The 25,888-nt window shown below is 33.1% G+C and overlaps 1 protein-coding gene across 1 annotated transcript; it reads left to right on the forward strand.

Annotated features, from left to right (window-relative positions):
* The first annotated feature begins 3 nt into the window (after window positions 1–3).
* Window positions 4–25,888, forward strand: LOC148597662 (gamma-1-syntrophin-like). The gene is made up of 14 exons (XM_088561218.1): window positions 4–134; window positions 4,772–4,915; window positions 9,976–10,134; window positions 11,805–11,943; window positions 12,889–12,923; window positions 14,144–14,250; window positions 14,884–15,013; window positions 15,610–15,648; window positions 17,555–17,671; window positions 18,510–18,581; window positions 19,836–19,988; window positions 20,297–20,389; window positions 21,531–21,641; window positions 22,499–25,888. The coding sequence occupies exons 1-14, from the start codon at window positions 126–128 to the stop codon at window positions 22,598–22,600; spliced, it is 1,410 nt and encodes a 469-aa protein (XP_088417344.1). The 5' UTR covers window positions 4–125; the 3' UTR covers window positions 22,601–25,888.

Consider the following 25,888-nt stretch of genomic DNA (forward strand, 5'->3'; position numbering starts at 1 on the left):
ACCGACTATCGTTGCTCCATCTAGCGGTAGATTAAATATCATTCCTCTTAAATTGAAGAGCTCTTCATTAGAATCGAAGTCTGCTGAAATATTGATAAACTGGGTTTTATATTATATTCTGTAATATGGAAGAGGTTAGATTCTTTAGAGTTTATGCATTTATATGTTAACATTATTAAGAACTTCCATCGTACGCAGATATCTCTTTGTTCATTTGAATCCCATTAAAAATAAAGTAATTTTAGCCTTCTTAATCCCAAATTTCAGTTTCATAATATTTTTTGGTCAAAACCAGTGCCGAATCCCAAAAGGGATTATTGGCTTCCCTGACTTCTAACAAAAATTATGACTATAGTATGATTCAACACAAACTGGACTTGATATTTACAATACAATTCAGGTCTTCCAAGTAGGGTTACAGTTAGAGTGGTCTTTAATTCTCATGAAGTTATCATTCCTACAACGGATGAGGTTGGAATTCCTTTCCTCCATACCACAACCTCTTACTTCCATATTGCATACTTCTCTTTCCGATGTTCTTTGAAATTGGCAGAATTATAGTAAAATATTTACCATTTAAAACATTTTATACAGTTTGTTCACCATGGGAGAAGGTGATTGAAGTGAAGAACTGAAGAAAAACAATTGACCTACCTGATTAGAAAATCCAGCAATCCTGAAAATCTTTTGTAAAAGCAGTTTAAAATAAATTCACATTTAGTTTTTAGCTTTTTGAATGTGTAATTCCGGTTGATAAATTACAGATTTTAAAATTTGCGTTAAGAACATATTAAATTGTCCAATTGGAACTACTATGCTATTTCTGCTACACTAAAAAATAAACTCGGATGCAGAAAGGAGAATTTCTTCTTGAAAAAATTGCCGGAAATGTAGTCCTACGCAAAACAAAGTAGTTCTACACACCAGGTAGTGCTAAATATTTTAGTTGGATATCACAAGAAATAAAGAACAACAATTCTTCCAACAATTTTGGCACGAAGCGAGGAGCTAAGAAAAAAGTAATGGTAAAAAAATCAACCAGTTTAACTATAATTCTAGAATCACATCAGGCAAATTCTGGACAGATCCATTGGTCTAGTGCCTCCAAGGTTTTTCTTTTGTGTAACTAGAAAGGCTGAGGTGTTCCGATTGCAAATTGCCTTTACCAGCTTTAAGTTCTTTTTTTTTCAAAATTATATTGTTTTTAGTAAAATTAGTGACCAAATTCAAAATGGCTTGTCACTTTGATAACTGTCTTCATTACAAATGTATCTAGATATTTAACAAAAAATTTGGATTTTTATTGCTTGATTTCCAGTAGGTTAAACTTCTTTTACATAAATAAAAGACTTAAAATATTTTAAAACACATGTTTAGCTAATTCACATTTGCGGTGGCTTTCATTATGTCAGATGTTAGAGGTTAGGATAGCACCAAGTCAGGAAATAGCTTGCCAGACAACATCTAGCACTGCTGGAGTAATGAAGTTATGTGAACTACCTTAACATAGATTTTTTTGTATACTAGTAGGACAGGTTTCTGCAACAACAAATATAAGGAATGGGATAATTCAAATATTTTATGTCAAAATCAAAAAAAAAAAGATGGCCTAAATGTTAACACAAGAAACAAGGACAACCCATAGAACAGAAGTTCCTCTACAATGTATTAGTTCCAAAAGAAGGAATACATGTATCACAGAATAATAGACTCTCACAATTTATTCCCAACGGAATATCCCTAATATAACAAATATTCATTACAAAATATTCAATAAGAAATGTCTTTACAACAAACGTGATGACTTTTCATTCAGAATTGTCAACTTTCCTTTCATCTGTGGCAACATCCCTTCAGCGCCTGCGTATGAAATTTTCATATCACAACTCGTACGTTATGCCAGAGCTTGCCTTAACTACGCAGACTTTTTTTATCATGCTAGACTTCTTACAGTTAGGCTTCTGGAACAGGGCTGTGTTGCTGCAAGATTGAAGTCATCACTACAGAAGTTTTATTGTCACCATCATAAACTTGTGGATCATTACGATGTATCCATCAGCACCATGAAAACTGATTTGTTCATTGTGTCATAGTTTTACTTTCCTCTTTCGTCTACCCTGGACTTGACTTTTTATGAGCAACTCAGCGGGTGTTTCTAGATAAGCAGAGGACGCTTCGGCCTACCGGTGCACCTGGTCCATGCTCCCAGTTTTTGGTGGAGTCTGAGTTGCTCATTTGCTTTTGTTACTTTGTATGTATTATTTTAGTTACTTAATGTTCTTTGCTGTGTATGTCTGTTTTCCATCTTTGGTCTTAGTCCCTGGATTGCTCTTATGATTCTGCTAGAACCTTGGTTCCTTTGATTATTCTTTCAATTCGAACTTCTGTTATAAGGAACAAATATATGTTGACATGTTTTGCGAACTGTATGGGTTTTTAAGTACTGTTGTACAATGTACATGTAATGAATGAATGAGACTAGCAATCTAGTATCAAAGGGCTTCTTTAGCTTGAACAACATGTGCATGCAATGTAATTAAATGGTGTTAGTGATTGATTCCTCCAAACTTTATTGAAATTCTTAAAAAATAAATGAGAAAACATTTTATTTACATACATGTACGTTGTACAAATGTGCACATCTTCCTGTCATTTTATTAGTTCTGTAATGGGAGAACATGATTTGACTCACAAATTATACTCCGGCTCCAAGGATCGAACCTATTACCACTCGTTGACAAGCCAGAGACAAACCCATTCAGCTAAAGAATAAATCCTTTAGCCAAATTAGTTAACTGGCTATTTAAATCTCACTACCTACTACAATGCATGTAGGCCCTCCTGAAACATTTCCCCCACCTTAAGAGTCTGGGACATTTCTTTCTTTTCATTAAAAGCAGTATATGAGAAAATGTAACTAAATTTCAGTAATGCTGCTACCAAATTATAAAAAAATCATCACCATTTAAAATAAAAAGTATTTTTTTAAACTACTTCAAACAAAACTTATGGGAAGCATCCTGCATAGTGAGTGAGTGTTGAAAGTGCAAAAAAATATTAAAAAAAAGAATTGAAGATTGTAGGGGAGGTAACTCATTTTGTAATAATGGTAATTTTACATACATGATTCTACAAATTTTAGACCTGTTTGTTTGACAGTTTTGTTGTTATTAGCTAATTAATTGTGCAGAAGAAATTAATCTTTAGAAAATGATTGGCTCTTGAAGTACAAAATGAAGTGGTAAATCCAATCAGGATTATTTTCCTACTCTAAATCATTGCAGCTGATTGCTCCTTAGATCTTATTTATTTGCCATTTAACAGTGTTTTCATGTTTCACCAACATTTGATAATTTGTCTAATTAACAACATCCAATTAAGGTTAGGGATTTAGGGGTCTTCCAAAGGGTTTTATATTTTAACTTCACCTGTATTTTACCTTTTCCAAAAAAATGTTGGATGAAAAGAATATTTTTTCTGTTTTTGGAATAAAAATTCATAAATTAAAACAATTCAGATATTTTTTTCTTTTTTAATGGTTAATATTGAATTTCATATTTGAAATAAGATAGTTTTAGTTTGTTTTGCAATATCTTGTTAAACACAGGTACAGCCCCATATACATGTATGTACACCAGCAACACAAAAGTAAACTAAAAGTAAAAACAAAACAACACATATATAGGCTTGGGACAAAAATGTGGCAGGGTTAAAGTTTTGGCATGATCACAACCCTCCCCTTTTTAAATCTGGCCACTGTGGAAAAATATTACTCTATGTATACATTATTTTATGTAAAAGTGGTTATACATTAATTTCAAGTAGTATTTGAAGCACATTTTTCTGAAGAAGGTATACATGTCAATTAATGTACATTAATTTTCAATTTGTAAAAGTTCAGGCATATATGTACCTTAAAAATAGCGTTTAAAGGTTCATGGATGATGTAACTCGAACTGCATGTGGCTGTTCTATCTAGAAACTGATTTACCTTTTATAAATGAATACATTGTATATCAAAGTTCCAAAACAATGTTTATTGAAGGTAGTGTTTGAATATCTCTCTTTGTCAAGAGGACTTTTTATAAAAAAAGTGTAAGATGGATATTAATACTTGATAGTGAAGACAGATTCATATTTTGAAAAAGATTAATTCAAGCACAAATTCTTTTCACGGAGAAAAAAATACAAATTTGCAAAATATTTTGAAGGAACAACTGTCTTCGTCTGATGGAAAAAACGTACAGATATATGTATAGTAATTTATTATTATAAAAAAATTATTTTGAAAAAATAATTAGCTTTTCTTAAATATATTTGTAAATTAAAATATTTTTTAAAACATTAAAAAAGAAACACAGTGATTTGGATTAGTAGTAGGAGCATGTGCCATCTATCACATTCAGGGATAAAATTTGGCAGTAGCCCAGTCGCCCATTGCTACTTGATTTTGTGATGGGCTACCAATCTTTTGGGTAAAATTTAGTTAAACTTATAGTAAGTATTCTACAAAAATGTTATCTGGGGTACCAGCTTAAAATTTCCAAGTTTTACCCCTGACATTCCAGCTGAAAAAGATCAACTAAAGTTCAGTATGTTTTTACCAAAAAAATGGTAAGAAAATGGCTTATGTATGTAAGATGGATTGCAGTTGTATTCTAAAGATATATTGTGAAAAGGATAGAAAACAAGAAATAATTAGAAATTGATGAACAAAACCAATTTTTAAAAATAATGATAAACACATGTCAATATACTATTTATATTTTAGGTGAAAAGTGGAATGGTTTCATTACACGATGGCAAATCAAGACCACAACCTGTAAAACTACACCTCACTAATGATGCATTGATATTGTTGAAAGAAGAATTGGTTCCAATTTCACAAGATATAGATAATGAACTTAAAAATAAGGTACACATGTACTGTTCTTGTAATGAAAGATTAATGAAACAGCAATATTAGTACTGACAATACAATGAAAAGAGAAAAAAAATAAATATGTCACACTGTCAAGTTAGAAAAATGCTTGGGAATAGATCAATAACAGATATCAAGAATTACATCTAGAATTTTAACAGAGTTGTTGAAAACCTTTGGACCTATTGATCAGAAATTTGAAAGGGCTGGCAATAACTGGTTTTGTGCCAGACTGAATGTTGGATTGTCCGACAAAGTATTTAGACATTTGGGGCAGTCAAAATCAAATTTGTGTCAGTCCTGAATCCTTTCTTGCTTCGATTTATCCTCAACGAAACACTTATGGTAACTTTAAAACTTTGAAATGTTCCCGATAAACAAATTCGTTAAACAACATTCTGTTACCTACTTTTCCAAATTAATAATAGCTTCACGTCAAGCTTGAAAATCGTAAACCAGTCGGTGTCCTCACGGCAATATTCGTAATTATTGTATTGTTTATGAAAAACAGTATGGTTTCATGGCCAATAAAGTTTATATCTGATGCAAAACCGTGTAAAAAAGGCTTCTACTGAAAACCCATGATGCCGACAACAAAGCAACAATGCTCTTCTAATCTCCAAATACTCTTGTACAGAGGAGTGATGAAAATGTTTGAATTTTACATGATGAATTTTTTAAAATAAAATGTCAGTCAGTATTCAGTAAAGTATTAATATGGTGTTGGTGTTGATAATTTAAAGTTGAGTTATTCAGGAAATAGGTTAAATAACAGAGGTAAGCAAGTGGCTACTCTTTGTATCAGTGCTATTCTATAACAGAGGTAGGCAAGTGGCTATTCTTTGTATCAGTGCTATTCTGTTGTTGTCAGTTGACAATGATGTAACTTCATATTTTTACAGGAATGATTCAAATTTGGTGTAAAAATGCAGGTATGGCAAACAGTTGATAGGTCTGGTAAAGATGGCTTTCTTGTCGGACCTAATGTCTGACAAAAAAAAAATAAATTTCAACATCTCTGTTTGAAGGAGAAATATGTTATGGATTGTGAATAATTTCTGTAAATCTGCCACTTTTACTCACAAATTTGGATGTCTGTCCAAATGATGACCATTGTAAAAGATATAGAGTATTGCAGCATCAATTTTAACAAACCATTTTTCAGAAATTGCAAAAAGCAACTCTATCAGACAAAAACATTTTAATCATTTATTCTAATTAATTTCCTATTTTGACTAAGTGCTTCTTTTTACTGAGACATTAGGCTGTAGTTTAGGCAATTTTTGGCTGTATTTTATGTAGTGAAAATTGGGTTATTGTATGGTGAATGTTGGTCAGGTGAGCAGGCAGTGGGCTAGGAAATTATTATGTTGGTCAGGTTGTCCATTTTGTCTTTGACCCATTTTGTTCATATAGGGGCCATACACATTTGACACTCTACTTGAAAGTGTGATTATTTTTTGTGAGTAGCTAATGTTTACTGTCATCCAATATAAATGTATGAATGAATCATTTTCAGATATTGTTCTCAATAATCATTCTTACAGAAATCAAAAATATTATACATGAACAAAATGTATGTAGTGGACACAAAAATCATCACTGATCAATAAAAAACAAATATAAAAGCCAATTGTTTTAGTCTTCCCTTTCCATTTTGGAATGTGAGACTATGGTTTCCGGAGTCGGCATCCATGTTAAGATTCAGGCAGTTTGATATGAAACACTTGTAATAATGTGTTAGGTCAGTTATATCTAATATACAGTTGTATGAGCATCATTATATTACAATTCTGTAATCTGTTTTTGTTTGCATATGCCCCAGCACTCGGGGTCGGTTGACTTTAAATTTCTTGTTAGGATTTTAATGTTAAGTTTTCTGATTACATTTTTGTGGGTCAATTACACATGAATACTTGTACTGGTTCATTGTACTTGGTATGTACATTGTAGGTCCACTATCATCACTACATGTGCTTCACAGTTCCATTTCTATTTAATGCATATGACCCCACAGTCACCATCTAATGACTTTGAAATTTTATGTACATGTAACTGTTCCATCTATGCAAACAATAAAGTAATCCTGAGAAATCTGTCCACTTTGTAGGTGTCAAACGGTTGTAATACAATGTATGGATATTGTGAATTGACCATAATGTATAAAATTAGTAATTGTCAGCTTTTGCTTCACAGCATCCATATGCTACCCCAGATGGTAATCTTAGCATACTCTCATCTGGTATGGAAAGTGCCCCGACCAATTCAACTAAAAGTACCCAATCACACGTTCAGTCTGCAGACCATCTATTCCAGTACAAAAATTCTGACTATTTTAAAATTATCAAACCATGTTCCATCACTTTAAACGATATATTTGACTACAACGATGACGAACCACATTGTACCATATCAAAATGTGGTATTGAAAATTGCAAAACATGCAACATTCTTGTAACCGACCTTTACTTCTCCAATTCCCTTACAAACAAAACCTTCCATACAAGAAGTCACAATGACTTAAGTTGCAAATCAACAAACTTAATATATGGATTAGAATGCAACTTATGTGGTTTAATATATGTCGGAGAAACGCAAGAACGATTAAATAAAAGAATGGGCGGTCATCATTCGGGAATTAACACCACCAAATTCCTGACAATTTATCAACACTTTAATCAACAAGATCATTCAATCCTCTCCATGAAAGTTCGATTTTAGAAAAAATTTACCATCCTACGAAAAGTCCCGTTCTAAGTAGGGAAGGAGAGGAGTACTGGATACTCAGACTAGGTACTGCAATACCTTACGGATGCAATGACAACATCAAAAGTATAGGAAACCTTTCAAGCCAATATAACAATAACATAAATGTGATGAATTTATTTGACAAAAATCCAAGACGGGAAAGGAGTCATGGCCATCGCCACTATACGTCACCTAAGTTACATGACGTCTCCTTCCTTTCATACAAAAACCTCTTGGTCTTCATCACATTAGAACCAAACTTTATTCTATACTTCTCACTTTACTACACTCCTTTTACAAAACAAGTCTTGACACTCCTGTTTCTGACCCCACCTCATCATTATACAGACTTGTTGCCATCATTTTGGATATTGGTTTCCACAGACTCTTTAAACCAGTTTGTGTGAAAAGTCAAGATGAAGAAAAACGATCATTTCTTCCACTACCATTTGTCAACAAAGGTATAGATGCAATTAATTTGGCTAACATACTCCATCACAAAAATGTTACCAACAAAATTCCCCCATATTTCAAAGACAAATCCATACCAATTATTTCATATTCCTATACTTCACCCATCGCATCCATATTTTAAATTATAAAAGACTATTGCGGAACCTCGAGATTGAGGACTTCAAGGCTAAACCACCTGACTGTTCTTGCAAAACCTCTCTATTCAAATATGGTTCTTCTGGTCACGTCGTTACAGGAGATTTAACCATTATCGAAAACAAATCTCTGCGTAATATCCTTTCTAAAGGTCCCAAGTATCGTGAACCACGCTCCATAAATTGGAATTATAACTTTAAAGTTCTTATGGATGGACCCCGATGTAGCAAAAACATTGTCTACTATACATGACAAATATGTTTTCGTACCAGCAGACAAAGCCCAAAACAACATTGTTTTTGTCTGCAAAACGTTTTATATCCAATGTTTATTATCAGAGGTAGACGTAGAAAATAATAGCAGTGATAAGACCTACACTGCTACCACTCTCTCCAAAAAAGAGATTGTGGAAAACCATAAATCTGTGCTATCCTCTTTTGGTCTCTCTACCAAGGACGATGATTGTGATTTACCGTCTATGTACTTGATTCCTAAACTTCACAAGTATCCATACAAACAACGTTTTATAGCTGGATCTGCAAAATGTACCACCAAACCTCTTTCAAAACTTTTAACTTATACTCACAACTGTCAAAGAGGGTCTACAGTCCTACCACAATACTTGTTACTCCAGTAGTGGTATTAATTCAATGTGGATCCTGAAAAATTTGAAAGATCTTTTGGAGACAATCAGTTCAAGACTATTATCTGAATATAATATCATTAAAACCTATGATTTTTCAACACTGTATACTTCTATTCCCCATACTCAGTTAAAATCCCGACTTAAAACATTATACATCGTTGTTTTTCCAAAAAAGATGGTACACCTAGATACAAATATATAATTCTTGGTAGAGATTCCTCATACTTTGTGAGAAATAATTCCAAATCATCTTCCAAATATACAGAGGAAGATGTTTACAAAATGCTGGAATTTTTAATCGACAACATATTTGTCCAGTGTGGTGGATGTGTTTTTCAACAAACAGTCGGCATTCCAATGGGAACAAATTGTGCTCCTTTACTTGCTGACCTATTCCTTCACTCTTATGAGGCTGACTTTATAGCTGATCTGATCCGAAAGAAAGAATATCGTTGGGCTAGATCCTTTAATCTCAGTTTCCGCTATATAGATGACGTATTATCTTTAAACAATCCTAATTTCGGGGATTTGATACATTGCATCTACCCAAAGGAACTTGAGATAAAGAATACTACAGACACTTTGAAGTCAGCCTCATATCTTGACCTACACTTAGAAATCGATGGTAAAGGAAAACTATTGACCAAAACTTAACGACAAATGTAATGACTTTTCATTCAGAATTGTCAACTTTCCTTTCATCTATGGCAACATCCCTTCGGCTCCTGCGTATGGCGTGTTCATATCACAACTCATACGATATGCCAGAGCTTGCCGAAACTATGCACCTGGTCCATGCTCCCAAGTTTTTGGTGGAGTCCGAGTTGCTCATTTACTTTTGTTACTTTGTATGTATGATTTTAGTTACTTTGTGTTCTTTGTTGTGTATGTCTGTTTTCCATGTCTGGTCTTTGTCCCTTGATTACATTCTTTTGATTACTGCTATAACCTTGGTTCCCTTGATTACTCTCCTACAGACATACATCGGTGATAACAGTTATTTTTTTTAAAAGATACATTGCCTTTGTCATTAGACATATCTTTATTTCAGACGAGAGAGGTTAGAATTGACAGGGAAGATAACTCTGGATTAGGATTGAGTATAAAGGGAGGAGCAGACCATAGTTTACCCCCCTTGATATCTAAAATTCTACCAGGATCTCCAGCTGCTGCATCAGAACTACTGTTTGTTGGAGATGCAATCATCAAGGTATTAAGCTGCAATTGCATTTCCTGTGACCTATATGTATTTTGCCATTTTCATATCTATCATGCATGTATGCATGATGGTATGTAAAAATGGATACAATGTGACTGAGTAAAGTTTTGTCAGATTTTGTGTAATCATTCCGTAGTCTGTTGTTATTAGTTTCCATCAACTAATTCATGCAATTTCACATCAGCATAAGATTTTGTAAAACATTTATAAATTTTAAGGTGAAGCAGATTTAATTCTGAAGAACCTTGCCCATTATTTAGAATATTCATTCATTCAAATAAGTCAAACTATTTATGTCATACATGTATTTGTCTTTTAGCTTCATCATAATCAGTTATTCTTTAAAGCTTTTAATGCCATATTGTGTTTGTCATTGACGTCTTTCAACAAATAAAAAGATGTATTGATTTCACAAACAAAAATGTTCACAAGCAGGAAGTAAACAAAATATTCTGACCACTCATGGCATTTGATTTACCAAGGATTTCAGAAATATACAAAGAAACCTGTCTATACCAAACTCTGGATATTCAGATAACCTGTTTAAACCCAACTAGATATTCAAATAACCTGCCTAAACAAAACTGGATATTCAGGTAACCGGTCTAAACTGAACTTTGGACATTCAGATAACCTGTTGAAAGCAAACTCTGGATATTCAGGTAACCTGTCTATACCAAACTTTGGATATTCATATAACCTGTTTAAATCAAACTCTAGATATTCAGGTAACATGTCTTAACCAAACTTTGGATATACAGGTAACCTTCTAATACAAACTCTGGATATTCAGATATTCTGTTTAAACCAAACTCTGGATATTCAAATAACCTGCCTAAACCGAACTTTGGATATTCAGGTAACCTGTCTAAACTGAACTTTGGATATTCAGATAACCTGTTTAAAGCAAACTCTGGATATTCAGGTAACCTGTCTATACCAAACTTTGGATATTCAGGTAACCTGTCTATACCAAACTTTGGATATTCATATAACCTGTTTAAATCAAACTCTGGATATTCAGGTAACATGTCTATACTAAACTTTGGATATACAGGTAACCTTCTAATACAAACTCTGGATATTCAGATAATCTGTTTAAACCTAACTCTGGATACTAGATAACCTGTTTAAACCATACTCTGGATATTCAGGTAACCTGTTCGAACTGAACTCTGGATATTCAGGTAACATGTCTGAACCAAACTCTGGATATTCAGATAACCTGTTTAAACCAAACTCTGGATATTCAAATAACCTGTCTAAACCAAACTCAGGATATTCAGGTAATCTTCTAAACCGAACTTTGGATATTCAGGTAACCTGTCTGAACCGAACTCTGGATATTCAGGTAACCTTTCTTAACCAAACTGGATATTCAGGTAACCTGTTTATACCAAACTTTGGATATTCATATAACCTGTCTAAACCAATCTCTGGATATTCAGATAAATCGTTTAAACCAAACTCTGGATATTCAGGTAACCTGTCTAAACCAAACTCTTGATATTCAGTTTTAACCAGTCTAAACTACTGTAGTAACTATTAAAAGTCCCTTCATATAAATTTAATATATTTTAGTACTTTGTAAACCATTTTTTGTCTTAACCTAACCAAAAGTCCAAAAGGGGCTTGGTTTTGAAAGTTTCACTGTATTACAGATAAATGGACAATCAAGTGAAGGACTATCACACAGTGATGTAATGACTGTCCTGAAAAATGCTGGGAATACTGTTCTTCTGACCGTTAAATATTTCAAGCCTGCTGCACCATTTCTCAACAAACAAGCCACAACTCCAGGTAAATATGATCTAATACCTTAAGGTCTCGGGCAATATTTTTCCTTCGTGTAGTAATCTTTCATACCACCCTCAACTGCAGGCAGTATGTATATAATATCAGAGATATCCAAGCACCATTCAATATCATATATCAGAGATATCCAAACACCATTCAATGTCATATATCTGAGATATCCATGCACCATTCAATATCATATATCTTGAATGGATAATGAGTTGACAATTTTAGCAAGTACAATCTAAAACCTGAAATGATGTAATAGATGGAAAAATATATTTCTGTTATATGTATGGTACTAATATAACTTCTGAGGTCTTTTAGACCATAGCTGTGGTAAAACTTTATATTGTCATAGATGTATGATGTTCTTATTTCTGAGGTCATAGATAAATTCTATCCAATTTTACCAAAATTACAACAGAATTTTGCTCCATAGTACAGACCTGGCAAAATCATTTTTCAACTTATCGGACATTTGGTCCGGCAACCTAACAAAATCTGCCTGACCAAAAAAAACAATTTAAATTGCCTCGATTTGGGCGCCATCTTTAAACTGGAATTTCAGGTTGAGGTGTGTCTAATAAAAAAACTGTACCGGACATCTGGTTTGGAATTCACACATTTTTTCCAGACCGGCGGCTAAAAGTGCTGGTCATGTCCAATGGTCCGACGAATTTCGCCATGACTGATAGTAGTTGCCATTTTGTACAAGACATTACCTGGGTCTGTTGTTAAAAATATGAAGAAACAAGTCTCATTAGAATTTAAATAAATCATAGAAACTCATTTCATTTTGTTATACCAAAGGCTGGCCATTTATGTCAATATTTAACCCCTTGCTATCATAAATGGCCATCTTGTGGTAAAACAATAATAAAATTGAGTTTTCGTGATTTATTTCTTGATTAAAGACTTACTTTATCTCTTTACATGTATTTGTAGACAGCCAAAACAACAATCACCCTGGGACAAGTCAGGTAATATAGTTTTCATTTTTAGCTGGTATAACTACATTGTATGACTGTCATTGGTAGATTTCTGGATTTGTTTAAAGGGAGAACTTTGCTTAATTGTCAGTCTCAGTAAGAATGAGGTGGTGAGTGAAAAATTGTATGAAAAAAAAATACATCAAAAGATGCAATTTGACTATTGAAGAAAAAAAATATACCAAAAGGTGCAATTTGACTATTGAAGGAAAAAAATGCATCAAAAGGTGCAATTTGACTATTGAAGGAAAAAAATACATGATTTTCCATATCACTTTGGTAAATTTAGTTATTATTTCATTGAAATGCATTGAAAATGAACATTTCAAGGGCCAATAACTCTGTCAAAAACCTAATTTTTCCAACATTCTACTAAAAAATTTCTGCGCAAATCAAATGATGCAAAAATCAAATAATGGTCTTTTCAAATAGTGGAAGCATCCTTGAGTGAAATTATTGAAGGGTTTTTGACATGGATGTTTCTTTGATTTTTTTTGTCAGGTTGCCTGATTATCACAAAAATTACACTTAATATACTCATTCCAATTTTGAAGGAAAATAATAAAAAATTATTATACAGATAGCTGTGAATTTTGGTAATTCCTGGGTAATAAATTTTGATAATTCCCATATGAAAAAAAAATCGTTATTTTCACTCTTAGACTTCCTCCTGTAACAATATCAAAACACTTTTTCTCTTGTGGTGTTAAATTTTGACATCTGCTGTTTTAGAATATCAATCCACGGATCACAAAATTATAAAAAAAAATTTGAATTGACTAAAAATTATGGAAAAAAAATCGATATAATAAAAAGAGTGATCAGTTCTGATGAATAACCAAAATATAAATATAATTCCTTGTATCGAAGACGTTTTGAGATTAACTTGTGCACTTCTCAAATCTAGATATCTTTTAACACTCATGATCATATTTTAGTTATTCACTTTTTCCCTAATTAGTATCGTATAAATTTTAGAAATATGTATTTCATGTTTGAATATCTGTTACAGATTTAGGACAAAAAACGCCACACACACATATGTAAAATTATGATTTCTTTATGTAATTCTGTCAAGAACTTGGAAAAAAAAATATCTTTTAATTAAATGGTGCAAGTATTCGTTACTTTGTAAGTCCATCGGAAACATGTCTGCTTTCAACAAGGATGAGTTGATACACACATATATTTTTGTATGATTTACTTGCCAGACACCAGAAATGTTCTTAGGACTGGAAAGACAATGGAGGGTTTATATATCAGTTCAGCTATTGTTTGCTTATATTACCAGATACTGTCCTGGCACTGATAAATTGAGGTAAAGAGAATATCCTTCCAGTTGGAGGGATGAAATGGACATAAATATCTTCTCTTCCTTGTAAAAGTAAGAGAAGATATGTTGTGATTTCCATCATGTTTTTCTAACGTTTAGTCATTTTGATACAATATAACAACACAGTTAAGAGGCATGAACAATTTTAAGTAACATTCCAGCTAAGAATCATGTAAAATATGAAAAGTCTGTTACTTAGTAAAAATTGCAGCATATGTTTTCCATGTGTTTTGAACATATGACTCTCTGACATGTGTTTTTCATTTTTTATGGTATTCAGTGTATAGTTACATTTGCATCACTACATTACAGCAACCATGTGCAAAAGACAAGTTATATCACTCAGATAGTGAGCTCTTCTGTAACATCCACATGTGTTGCAGAAAGAATACAAAATAACAAAAAAAATTGCCCAATAATTAGTCCGAGTCTAAAAAGATAACTTTAAGAGCAAAAGAAGGCTTGGAAGAAAATACAATGTTTACTTTATTAAACATGCTGTACTTATATATATAATATTATGCATATGCCATATACAGTTGTCACAATGAAATGCTGTGCTTGCTTTTAGGCAATGTTTTCTCCATAATAAGAATTAATTGTTTCTTTTTATCACAGAACCAATGCATTTGAAGTGATTGGAGTTGATGGTTCTTCTACGGGTATCATTCATTGTAATGATAGTCACTCATTGGCTGATTGGATCAGAGCTGTGTCCAGTAATATCTCATTTCTAATATCTAAAATGGTAGGTAGATAGCTGATTGGATTAGGACTGTGTCCAGTAATATCTCATTTCTCATATCTAAAATGGTAGGTAGATAGCTGATTGGATCAGGACTGTGTCCAGTAATATCTCATTTCTCATATCTAAAATGGTAGGTAGTTAGCTGATTGGATCAGAGCTGTATCCAGTAATATCTCATTTCTAATATCTAAAATGGTAGGTAGATAGCTGATTGGATCAGGACTGTGTCCAGTAATATCTCATTTCTCATATCTAAAATGGTAGGTAGTTAGCTGATTGGATCAGAGCTGTATCCAGTAATATCTCATTTCTAATATCTAAAATGGTAGGTAGATAGCTGATTGGACCAGGACTGTGTCCAGTAATATCTCATTCATCATATATTGAATGGTGGATAGCCTTGTATGAGATGAGAACAGTCTCTGGTAGCATATTATTTCATGGTATGTTGTCTTCCAATGTGTGATATATCCTGTAATTCCAGTCAGTTTTTTTACACAGCAATTTTCTTTTTCCCATATTGGAAACAGCTGTTACTGAAGACTTACTTGGACATGAGGTTACGAGAAAATAATGTTCCTTTTTTTAATTTTCAGATCAAAATGAGTAACAGGCTCCTTGTACCAGAGGAACAGGTAAAATTAAACTGCTAAAGGACTTTATATATAGAATCTTACAGACAGTTCGTTATTGTATTTTTACAGTAGACAGTTATGCTATTTCGAATATTTACAGCAGAAAAATCATATTCTTTTCCAAATGTCTCATTATTGAAAAATTAAAACTGCAAATTTTTATTTCATACAGCATAACACTGCCTACAATTTGACTTCAGTATAAATAATATTTTGCTGATATTTAAGATTTTCACAAATATTTTGATGAAAGCTTCCTCTCTCTCTCTGTATATATACCATATTTTCCATACTATAAGTCAATACTTTTTTTAGCAAAGTGTCAGCCTCGACTTATTGTCCACATAAGGATTTTTCAAGAAAAAAATGTTTGTCTACAATGCATTTCATTAGATTTGTTTAGGTCTCATTAACCACTTTCAGGTCAAATGGCCACCCCTCTATGTAGTACCAAAAACACACTGAACCTAGACCTATGCATTGTAATGCAGTATTTGTGTGTATTCTGATTAAAAGTAGTCAAAATAAAGCCGAGAATGTGTACTTTAAAGTTTAAAATCATATATGTAATTTACTACAAAAGTGTATGAATATTGTTTACAAGTGTGAGTAATTTGTCTCCATGCTGTCAGTTAGCAGAATAGGTAAAAATGTTGATTTTCAGTATTTTTTATTCAAGTAAATTTTGTGAAGAATTTCTACGGACATCATACCATTAGCATAATGGTTTTGAAAGCCTTATTTTCCCAGCTTTGCAATGGTATGCAACTTTAAGGTGTCATTTGTCCTGGGAATTCACCATGAAACATTGAAAATTACTTGTTTGATATGTAAAGTAATGGAAATGTTAGAAGTGGTTAGTGAGACCTTAGTCATCAAGGATTTATATATAGCATAGCTTGTTTTATTCAGAATTTTTCTTAAACTGCAATCAATGAAAACTGCCGAACAAACTTGAGGATTATTGATCACTGCTCCTATCCTTTTTGAATGAATATGACAATGTTAATAAAAACTGAAACTGTTAAAATATATAAACGAACTCTAGAAAATACGTTAGCAAAACTCTTTTTTATCTGGAAGGACATTATTGAGTGTTTGGAGTTATCGGTCCTTTAATATTCAAATTTATACCTATTTAAGGTCTGTTGTAACACATTCGCACGTGGCTTAAATTATAATCAGATAAGGTGTTATCTAAGTGGATAATTGCATTCAAATTTACAGGTAACAATTTTTTTATTGTATTTTGTAATACCAGGTAATATATGTTTATTAATTACCACTCGCAATTATGACCTTTTAAACTAATTTACCACTAATTTCACACATGGGTGCCCATGCTTCACATGTTTACGATTTTGTACACCTGATGATCTAAGGCTTCAAAGCAATTGACTCGCAATTCAATATAAATAATTGAACTCACAGACAAAGTACGCTTGAACAAAAATACAAATATTGATTTTATTCAGAAATACTATACAAAGTAACATCGCTGGAATTATATGCAGTTAAAAACAAATTGCTCAACTTGGATATCCGCTGACATCTACGATATTAATGCACATGTCTTGCACTTGACTTATCTGGCAAATTGGACTTATCTATGTTTTTTTCGTCGAATTTGGTCAAAATTAGGCAATTCGACTTATAGTCCAGAAAATACTGTATGTCATATTTTGGGATATGCTTTCTGACCCAGGTTCTATGATTACAGGACTAGGTATATTAAGGGGTGTTTTTGCCAAAATGTGCAGTTCAGATAATTTAGGTATAACATTTTTGTTCATCAGTTTAAAATTTATAAACGTATTAATATTCACAGAAATAAGAGAGCTGAATTTACTCATCAATGTACCTCACCCTTTTTGGTAAGTTAGTGTTTTATCATGTCTATTTATAGATCTTAATGATGAACTGGATGCAGGAAAGAGTATCACCTTCCCTACAGAGACCAGTATGGAGGCCAAAGTTTGTAGCCATTAAAGGACCTGACATCTACTTGTTTGATTATCCTCCTGTGAGTCTATAACCTGATCATCATGTTCATCATGTCAGCCTGTCCTGGGTTGTATGAGGGTTTCCTTGTCATTTATTGAAGATCAGTAGGTGGCCTTGAGCTGAGATTTATCATCCCGGTCGGGTTGTTGTCTCTTTGACATATTAACTGTATCCATTCTCCTTATGTCATCATATTCCTTCTGACTGACTCACTCATTAATTAAGTACATGCTTGTCAGCTCATAAGGCCTTGACCAGGTTATGCCTGTTGGCCCATAAAGCCTTGACCAGGTTTTGCCTGTTGGCTCAGAAGGCTTTGGCCAGGTTTTGCCTGTCAGCTCATAAAGCCTTGACCAGGTTTTGCCTGTTGGCTCAGAAGGCTTTGGCCAGGTTTTGCCTGTCAGCTCATAAAGCCTTGACCAGGTTTTGCCTGTTGGCACATGAGGCCTTGACCAGGCTTTGCCTGTTGGCACATAGGACTTCAACCAGGTTTCACCTGTTTGGCACATCAGGCCTCAACCAGGTTTGCCTGTTGGCACATAAGGATTTAACCAGGTTATGTCAGTTGGCACATAAAGTTTCAACCAGGTTTTGCCTGTCAGCACATTAAGGAATTGACCAGGGTGCTTGTCTTGATACATTAAGAATTGACCAGGGTGCTTGTCTTGATACATTAGGAATTGACCAGGGTGCTTGTCTTGTGTTTTCGTTAAAATCTTTTCCAGGCCTTCTCAAGATATTTCATCTCCGTTTCTTACCATTATTTTGATAGTTTTGGTTATTTACCTGTATATCTGATCACACTACATATGGTACTTTATTAATTGTATTATTGCTATTTTGTCTTTACTTTGCAGATGCAGACAAGAGACTGGGTGAGATGTGATACAGTGTTCAGGGTATATGAATGTATGTTACAAATCTGTCAGGTACAGTTTTATTTTACAAATTTGATAAAATTACATTTTATAACCCCATCGTTCAAATTGGGGGTATATAGTGTTAGGGATGTCTGACCTTCCATCCAGGTTTGTTGTGATAATGCCCATTTACATGATCACAATGTTTTTGACAGTGTTAACCTGGATCAAACACTTAAGACAAAAACTTAGGAGGCTTTGATGAATCAGAATTCAATCCTATTTTGTAATTAACTTCGCAGGCTTTGATGAAATGGAACTCAATTCTATTTTGTGATTAACTAAAGCAGACTTTGATTCACTTTTATTTATCAAATGTGTTTTTGGAAGCAAAAAAAAAAAACAAATAGCAGTTGCATGTGATAGGTATTAGTTGCTTAACTCTGATTGTGTAAACAAGCAGTTTTGATATACACTGATTGTGTAAAGGTGCATTTAGAGATGTCTGACCTTTGCTCCAAACTTCCCTCCTTCCTTCCTTGCAGAGGGGTACCCTTCTCTAATCTGTTACTTCTACATCACTGTTAGAATTAAATCTAACTTTCCCAAAAGTGTGTGAAAGTCTGAGAAAGTAATTACAGATTTTATTATCAGTTATCAAAATTTATTACATGTATATAGATAGCAGTGTTTTATTAAATGTTCCCAGTGTAATAAATTTCAATAATTCAAACCATAAAATGAATTGGGTAATTTCACTCAAAATATAATCACCTGTGCTGAGAACACTTGAGGATTTAACTCATGCCCGGAACAAGTTCCACACACTCATTAAATCTAGGGGTTCTTCGGCACTATATTTTGGTTATTCACTCTTTCCAATTAATTATCTTATTATTATTACACAGAGAACATTTAATTATTCCCTACTATAATATATTTTTATAACCCTACACTAATAGTTCAATCACCTTGTCCGTCCTTCTGTTACACTTTTTGTAACAAATTTCATTGTTTCTATTGGAGGTAATGCTTCAATATATGGTATATTTCTTTTACATGATGATTTGTACCATGTCTCCCCTTTTCAGCTTCCTCCTTCATCTACTTCTCTTAACTGATCAACCTAGTAATTTTTCAGTTTGTGCATAATGAAAATTTTTGTTGTAACAGATTTCTCAGCTTTTATTTGAGGGAATGCTTAGATATTTGGTAAATCGCTTTTGCATGATGACTTGTACTTTGACTGTAATGATTGAGTTAGGAGTACATATTTCTTCATGCAACATGTTGTTATTGATAATGTTCTGTTTATTGTTTCAGGATAAGGAGCTATTGGACGACAGACAACATTGTTGTAATGTTCTCGCTGGTACTGGAGAGAAAATATATCTCAGTGCCGAAAGTCGCGCTGATCTTTTACATCTGGAAAAAGCTTGGTATAGATCTAACCATAACAGTATCTCTAAAATGAAGGTGAGAATGATACTGTTAATGTAATTTTTATGCCCCACCATGTGAGGTGGGGAGGTATTATGCCGTACCCTCCAAAAAGTGTGTCTGTCTGACCATCTGTCCTTCTGTTTCTCCCTGACGGTTTTCACAGGATAACTTAGAAGATATTGAAGGATCTTTTGGATCAAAACCTCCCTGGAATATTACATTGTTAGGTGGGAGATTCTTAATTATTCAATGATTTTGTTAAGAGTCTCCCCTTGAATATGGAATAGTTACAGTATGCATTTTTGTATACAAATGTCAATAGATATATTATTATTTTGAAGCACAAGACATTTGGATGTACTTGGAGAGGAAAGCTCTGTGGTCTGACATTAGATCTGGATTCTGGATTCTCTCTCTTTGATAACAATACAAAAGTAAGTATTTGGAAGGCTTAAAACTTTCTGAAACATTTGGTGGAATATAGTGGTCTAAACCAGAGCTTGATAGTATACAGGCATGGGTCCATGGATGGATATGCAAGCGTGTTCCCACTCCCCCTAATTAAAATTGGGAAATGATTTTTTTTTTGCATGAAATTTTGATTTTTTGCTCTGCATTTATTCTATGTATGACCCTGTCAACCTGAAATCTATGATCTGCCCTTTGTATATACTTTTCACATCCAACATATTACATTTGCTTTTAAAAAAGCTTGAACATTTTTAATGAAGTACATAATAATGAATTTCTATTTTTCTCTGAGGTTCAAGAGTTTGATTTGCTTTCTCCTTTATGCAAATTCTACTTTAACTTTCAGAATTTGATAACAAGTTTACATGTACATACAATTGGTGTATTACTAAGACACAGGTCCTTGTTGGTCTGGCCAGTGTGAATTAATAATTCAGGCCAGTAAAATTTCGTGGATTTTTGCAGTTAACTGAAAATTTCAAGTTTTTGAATCTAAGAATTTTCATTCTGAAGTTGAATTTCACAGACTGTAACAATTTAAATATGCCTACCTCAAGAACTTTTCTACTGGAACACCTAATAAATTTATTCCAGTGGAACATCTCAAAATCTTTCATAATAACACCTAAAAAACTGATTCCAGTGGAACACCTCCAGTGTTCTAAGATTCCTATTTCCCATTACCTGGGGCAAGTGAAATTTGGGTCAGGGAAAGTTAGGTACTTAGTTACACATTCCCATGGCAAGTTGAAAATTTCATATGCTGTAAGGATTTGTTTTGTTAGGAAAACTGAATGTGGGAAAGTTGATTTTATATGGATTTTTCCCGAGGAAGCCTCAGTTCCTGAAAAATCCTAGAACACTGGCCTCAAAAAACTTATTATGGGAGAGGAATTTATAAAACTGTTTAACACTTGTTTTCCAATCCCTATATTGTATTACATTTGTATCTGTCATTTTCATATTTCCTAATAAAAATACTGATGACACTAAAAAAAATATTCCTGTGGACAAATTTTAGGGGACTGTTTTCTTTCCTGTTGGCAATATCATAAAACAAAAAATGTTCTGTGTTGTACTTAAGCATACTTTTTCAATGTTTAGAATATACTGTGGTCGTACAGATTTTCACAGCTGAAAGGTTCATCAGATGATGGAAAATCAAGGCTAAAACTACACTTCAGTAGTGATTCTACTGGTGTTTCTGAGATAAAGGTAAATCTTGAACATCAACTAGATATATCAAGCATTCCCAAGATAAAAAGTAGTCTTGGCTGTTAGTTTTGGTGCTACTGATTTTAATTTACTTTGTCCTAACATTAGCTTGAATTCAGTGTTTGTCTAGTACCACTTTTTCTTCTTACTGTTGTCAAAGTTAATTAGTATCAAGCGGCAAAGTGTCCAATTACAATAGATTAAATTCACTGAAACTCAAATTAGCTATATCATATTTAACAGAGCGGAACAGATTTTCTGGGCAGTTAAGACTTTCATACTTAATACAACAGTGTAACAGTCAAAGAATTTTATATCTAAAATGCGAAATTAAAGTGTAATAAGATATGATACTTTCATGTGTTCTATAAACCTACGAAACAACCAATATAATTTGTTTTTCATTGTTTACTAAACCATGGCCTTGTTTTGTCAACTTGAGAAATATCCCATGATTTTCTGCATGCACCAATAAATTGTATGTAGGAGTGAATAAAAGAATTATTTCAGCAGTTTACTTTTTTTATCAAATGAAAGATCAACATAATTTTTAAATTTTAATATTTTTACAATCACTTTTTATTAACAAATTTTTATCATAAAGGTTATAGAAGAACATCTTCGCCAGCTGATTTTTCCTTTGCATTTTATTAGCAAATTTTCTCTGTATTTAGCGTAATTCTACTTTCATTATATGACAGATGTGACATTAAGCTGTGTGAACATCGGTTCCATGTTTGTATATCCTTTTTAAAATCTGGTAAGACTTAACAACATACATGTTGATTAAGTAATGGAGTTTTTTTAATTTTTATTATTTTCTAATTTTTACTGATTGTTAATACTTTATATTTCAGGAGATAGAGTGTACAGGCCTTCACACCTTACTTTATTGTATGAATGCATTTCTGTCAGCTAAACTTGCCTCAGTTGATCCCACATTTTTATCCAGCTGCTGACTATAACTGACAGGAAATTAACCATTTAGAGCAATGCATTATGGGATAAATGTCTGCCTTGTTAAAATTTGTGTATTGGAACAAAGGAAAACATTATGTTACTTGTTTTATGAGCTGATAATTTTACTTTGAAAACTATGTTATGGAACATAGATCTGCAATGTTGTATTTTGAAATACAATTAATTTTTCTGGCCTGTTGAAAAAAATGTTCATGTGTATTATGAACTAAGATCTGTCATTTTGCCTTTGAAAATATGCAATCTCCTGTAAAGAGGTTTATTTGCTATTACAAAGATACTCAGTGCTAAACCCTGCTCTTTTATGCAAATAAGTAAAGTATGCTGTTAAGACCTTGTTTTGTAATTAAATGTAGTAATGATTATGCACTGTGAATTTTTCAACATTCTGTATAAAAATATGTAAAAGCTAGCAGAATAAAACAGTGAATCAGTTGTAGGTCTGTGAAGGAGATTGAGATTGTTCATAAACTGTGCAATACAGCTGTTGACAGTTACAACTGTGCAGTACAGCTGATGACAGTTTTGATAACTTGTACAGTACAGCTGTTGACAGTTATGATAACTGTGCAGTACAGCTTTTGACAGTTATGATAACTGATCATGTCATTATGTTTCATTTTTGCTTCCAATTATTGGTGCTGTGATTGCATTACAGCAAGTAATTTAGTTAACTTAGACGAATAGAGTTTGTTTCCTCTTGTATTGAATGACAGTTTCCTGATAAAATGTCTTAGTTAGGTATATAACTGGACAATTAACAAAGAGACTTTCTATCAGACACTGCAATGATAGAAAGCAAATATCTCCGTGTTAATTGATTGTTTAGTTAACTACCTAAGGAAGTTCACCAGGTGATGGTCTTTCAATCAAGGAAAGACTAACTCTATTCCCTGAAGTTAACTATGATACTCTCTGTAATACTGAAAAAGTTTGTCGGTATAATTGATTTCAATTAGCAGGTCAACAATTTTGTATTTTTTGCTGTGAAAATTAGTTATTTCATTTTTGCAAAAAGTAATTTTTGGGAGCCAGAATCTCCAGAATAAACAGAAGGAGGAATAAGTTTTCTGGATTTTTTAAAGTTTACTTTTGTTTTTATCATTATGTCCTAATCTACTGCAAAAAAAGTTGAATCTCCACCAAGAAAAAAAAATGCTTAAATTATATATAGACTTAAAAATTGTGTAAAGTGTTAAATTTTTTTTTACGTATGAATATTGAAAAATACTCTAGAAGTGAAAGCAATATACAGTCATACCTGTCTGAATAGACATTATAAGGGAAAGTAAAATCCCGGTCAGGTATTTTACATAGACTGCAATACATTGGGAAATTTCAATTACAGTCTCCTAAGACAGGTTATTGCTGACAACAGGCGGTTGCTCAGACAGGTTATTGCAGATTACAAAGGGTTGCTCAGACACGATATTGCTTACTACAAGTGGTCGCTCAGCCAGTTTATTACTGACTACAGACTTTCGCTCAGACAGGTTATTGCTGACTACAGATGTTGGCTCAGACATGTTATTGCTGACTGTAGATGGTTGCTCAGGCATGTTATTGCAGACTACAGACTTTCACTCAGACCGGATATTGCTGACTACAGACAGTGGTTCAGACATGTTATTGCTGACTGTAGATGGTTGCTCAGGCATGTTATTGCAGACTACAGACTTTCACTCAGACCGGATATTGCTGACTACAGACAGTGGTTCAGACATGTTATTTCTGACTACAAGCGGTCGCTTAGACAGGTTATTACTGACTGCAGGCAGTTGCTCAGACAGGTTATTACTGACAACAGGGGGTTGCCGAGGATAGGATTGACTGCAATGAACAACCATGGAAATTTGTTATGTAGTATTGTATTTATCAACTCCAGTATAAAGGATACATTTTTGTTCCCAGCTGCAGAAAGTGACATAGAAATACTGGCATGCATCTGGTCACAGCTGTGTATTCAACTTCTTGGAAACAGCTTGACAAGTTTATTTCAAATTTTGTAGGATTGGTAGTCACTTTAATAATTGATGGTATTGTGACACAATTTTGATTAGACAAATTTTTCAGTAGTTACTTGACTCTTCCTCAATAATTTTTTTGTGGCAGCGGGGCACATATAGCTACGACTTGCTTGTTTTACTAGTTTTTCATTTTTCTCGAGAAATAAAAATGGGCCCCCTTTTGTGTAGCTGTATCTTCCAGTGTACTTGGTTTTCGATTTATAATTTACAGTCTGTTTCTTGATGTATTTAGATTTACATATTTTTAAAATAATATAGAGGTAAAACTATGTTGGTTTGTATTTCAGGGACGAACTTCCTCATAGAAACTTTTTTTGTAGTGCAAAAATAAAAAAAAGGTATTTTGGTATAAACATAGTGTAGGGTGCAATATCATTGAAAATGCAATGTACAATGTAAAATTACTGCAACAACAGCAGTTGTACACAATGTATATTAAACACGGACTGATCTAGAGATTTTAGAAAGAGGGGCTTAAAGTAAAGTTGCAACCCCCTGACCCTCCTACATTATGAAACTCACATTTAAAAAAAGTATTGACATTGCTTATGTTTTTTGGACTAATTTCTTATTTCTTTTATCTTCGTAAAAATGTGCTTATATTTATTATCAATAATGATTGATTATAAAAGCTGTAATAACTTGAGATGGATAATTAACCTGTCTTAACAACAAATGGGGGATCCAGATAGGGGGTGCAAGGGGTTGGCACCCCCGTTTTTATTGAAAATTTATCATTTTCATGTGTAAAATTGACAAAATAAGGTAAATAATGCCCTAGCACCCCTTTTTCTGAGGAACCACAGCTTGCATCCCTCCTTTTCGAAGTGTCTGGATCTGCTCAAGGATTTGAGGAAAATTTTAACTTCAAGATTTTTTTATGAAACCTAGGCCAGTCAGCTTATGAAGTCTACTTAAACCAGTTAAATATATTTTGAACTGTAAAGAGCTGACTGATGAAGTTACTCCAGAAGTGGGTTCTGTTTAGACAGGTTCTGACTGATAAAGTTACTCCAGAAGTGGGTTCTGTTTAGGCAGGTTCTTACTGATAAAGTTACTCCAGAAGTGGGTTCTGTTTAGACAAGTTTTACTGTATATTTGTATGAAATACTGTTTTGTTTCTGATACCTTGTTGTAATTGACAGTGTGTTCTGTTTTTTTTTATATTGTTTTTAGCCTCTGTTGTTGGTACTATAATCCTTTTGATATATATATGTAAGTTATCAATAAATGTTTACATTG

The sequence above is a fragment of the Perna viridis genome, chromosome 14, assembly GCF_037379345.1.
Source record: "Perna viridis isolate PV_CMFRI_1.1 ecotype Kerala chromosome 14, ASM3737934v1, whole genome shotgun sequence".
Lineage (NCBI taxonomy): Eukaryota > Metazoa > Mollusca > Bivalvia > Mytilida > Mytilidae > Perna > Perna viridis.

Coding starts and splice junctions, on each gene's coding strand:
- LOC148597662 (XM_088561218.1), top strand. Junction 15,014..15,609: donor CATTTCTAATATCTAAAATG/GTAGGTAGATAG, acceptor TTTAATTTTCAG/ATCAAAATGAGTAACAGGCT. Junction 20,390..21,530: donor TCTTTGATAACAATACAAAA/GTAAGTATTTGG, acceptor TTCAATGTTTAG/AATATACTGTGGTCGTACAG.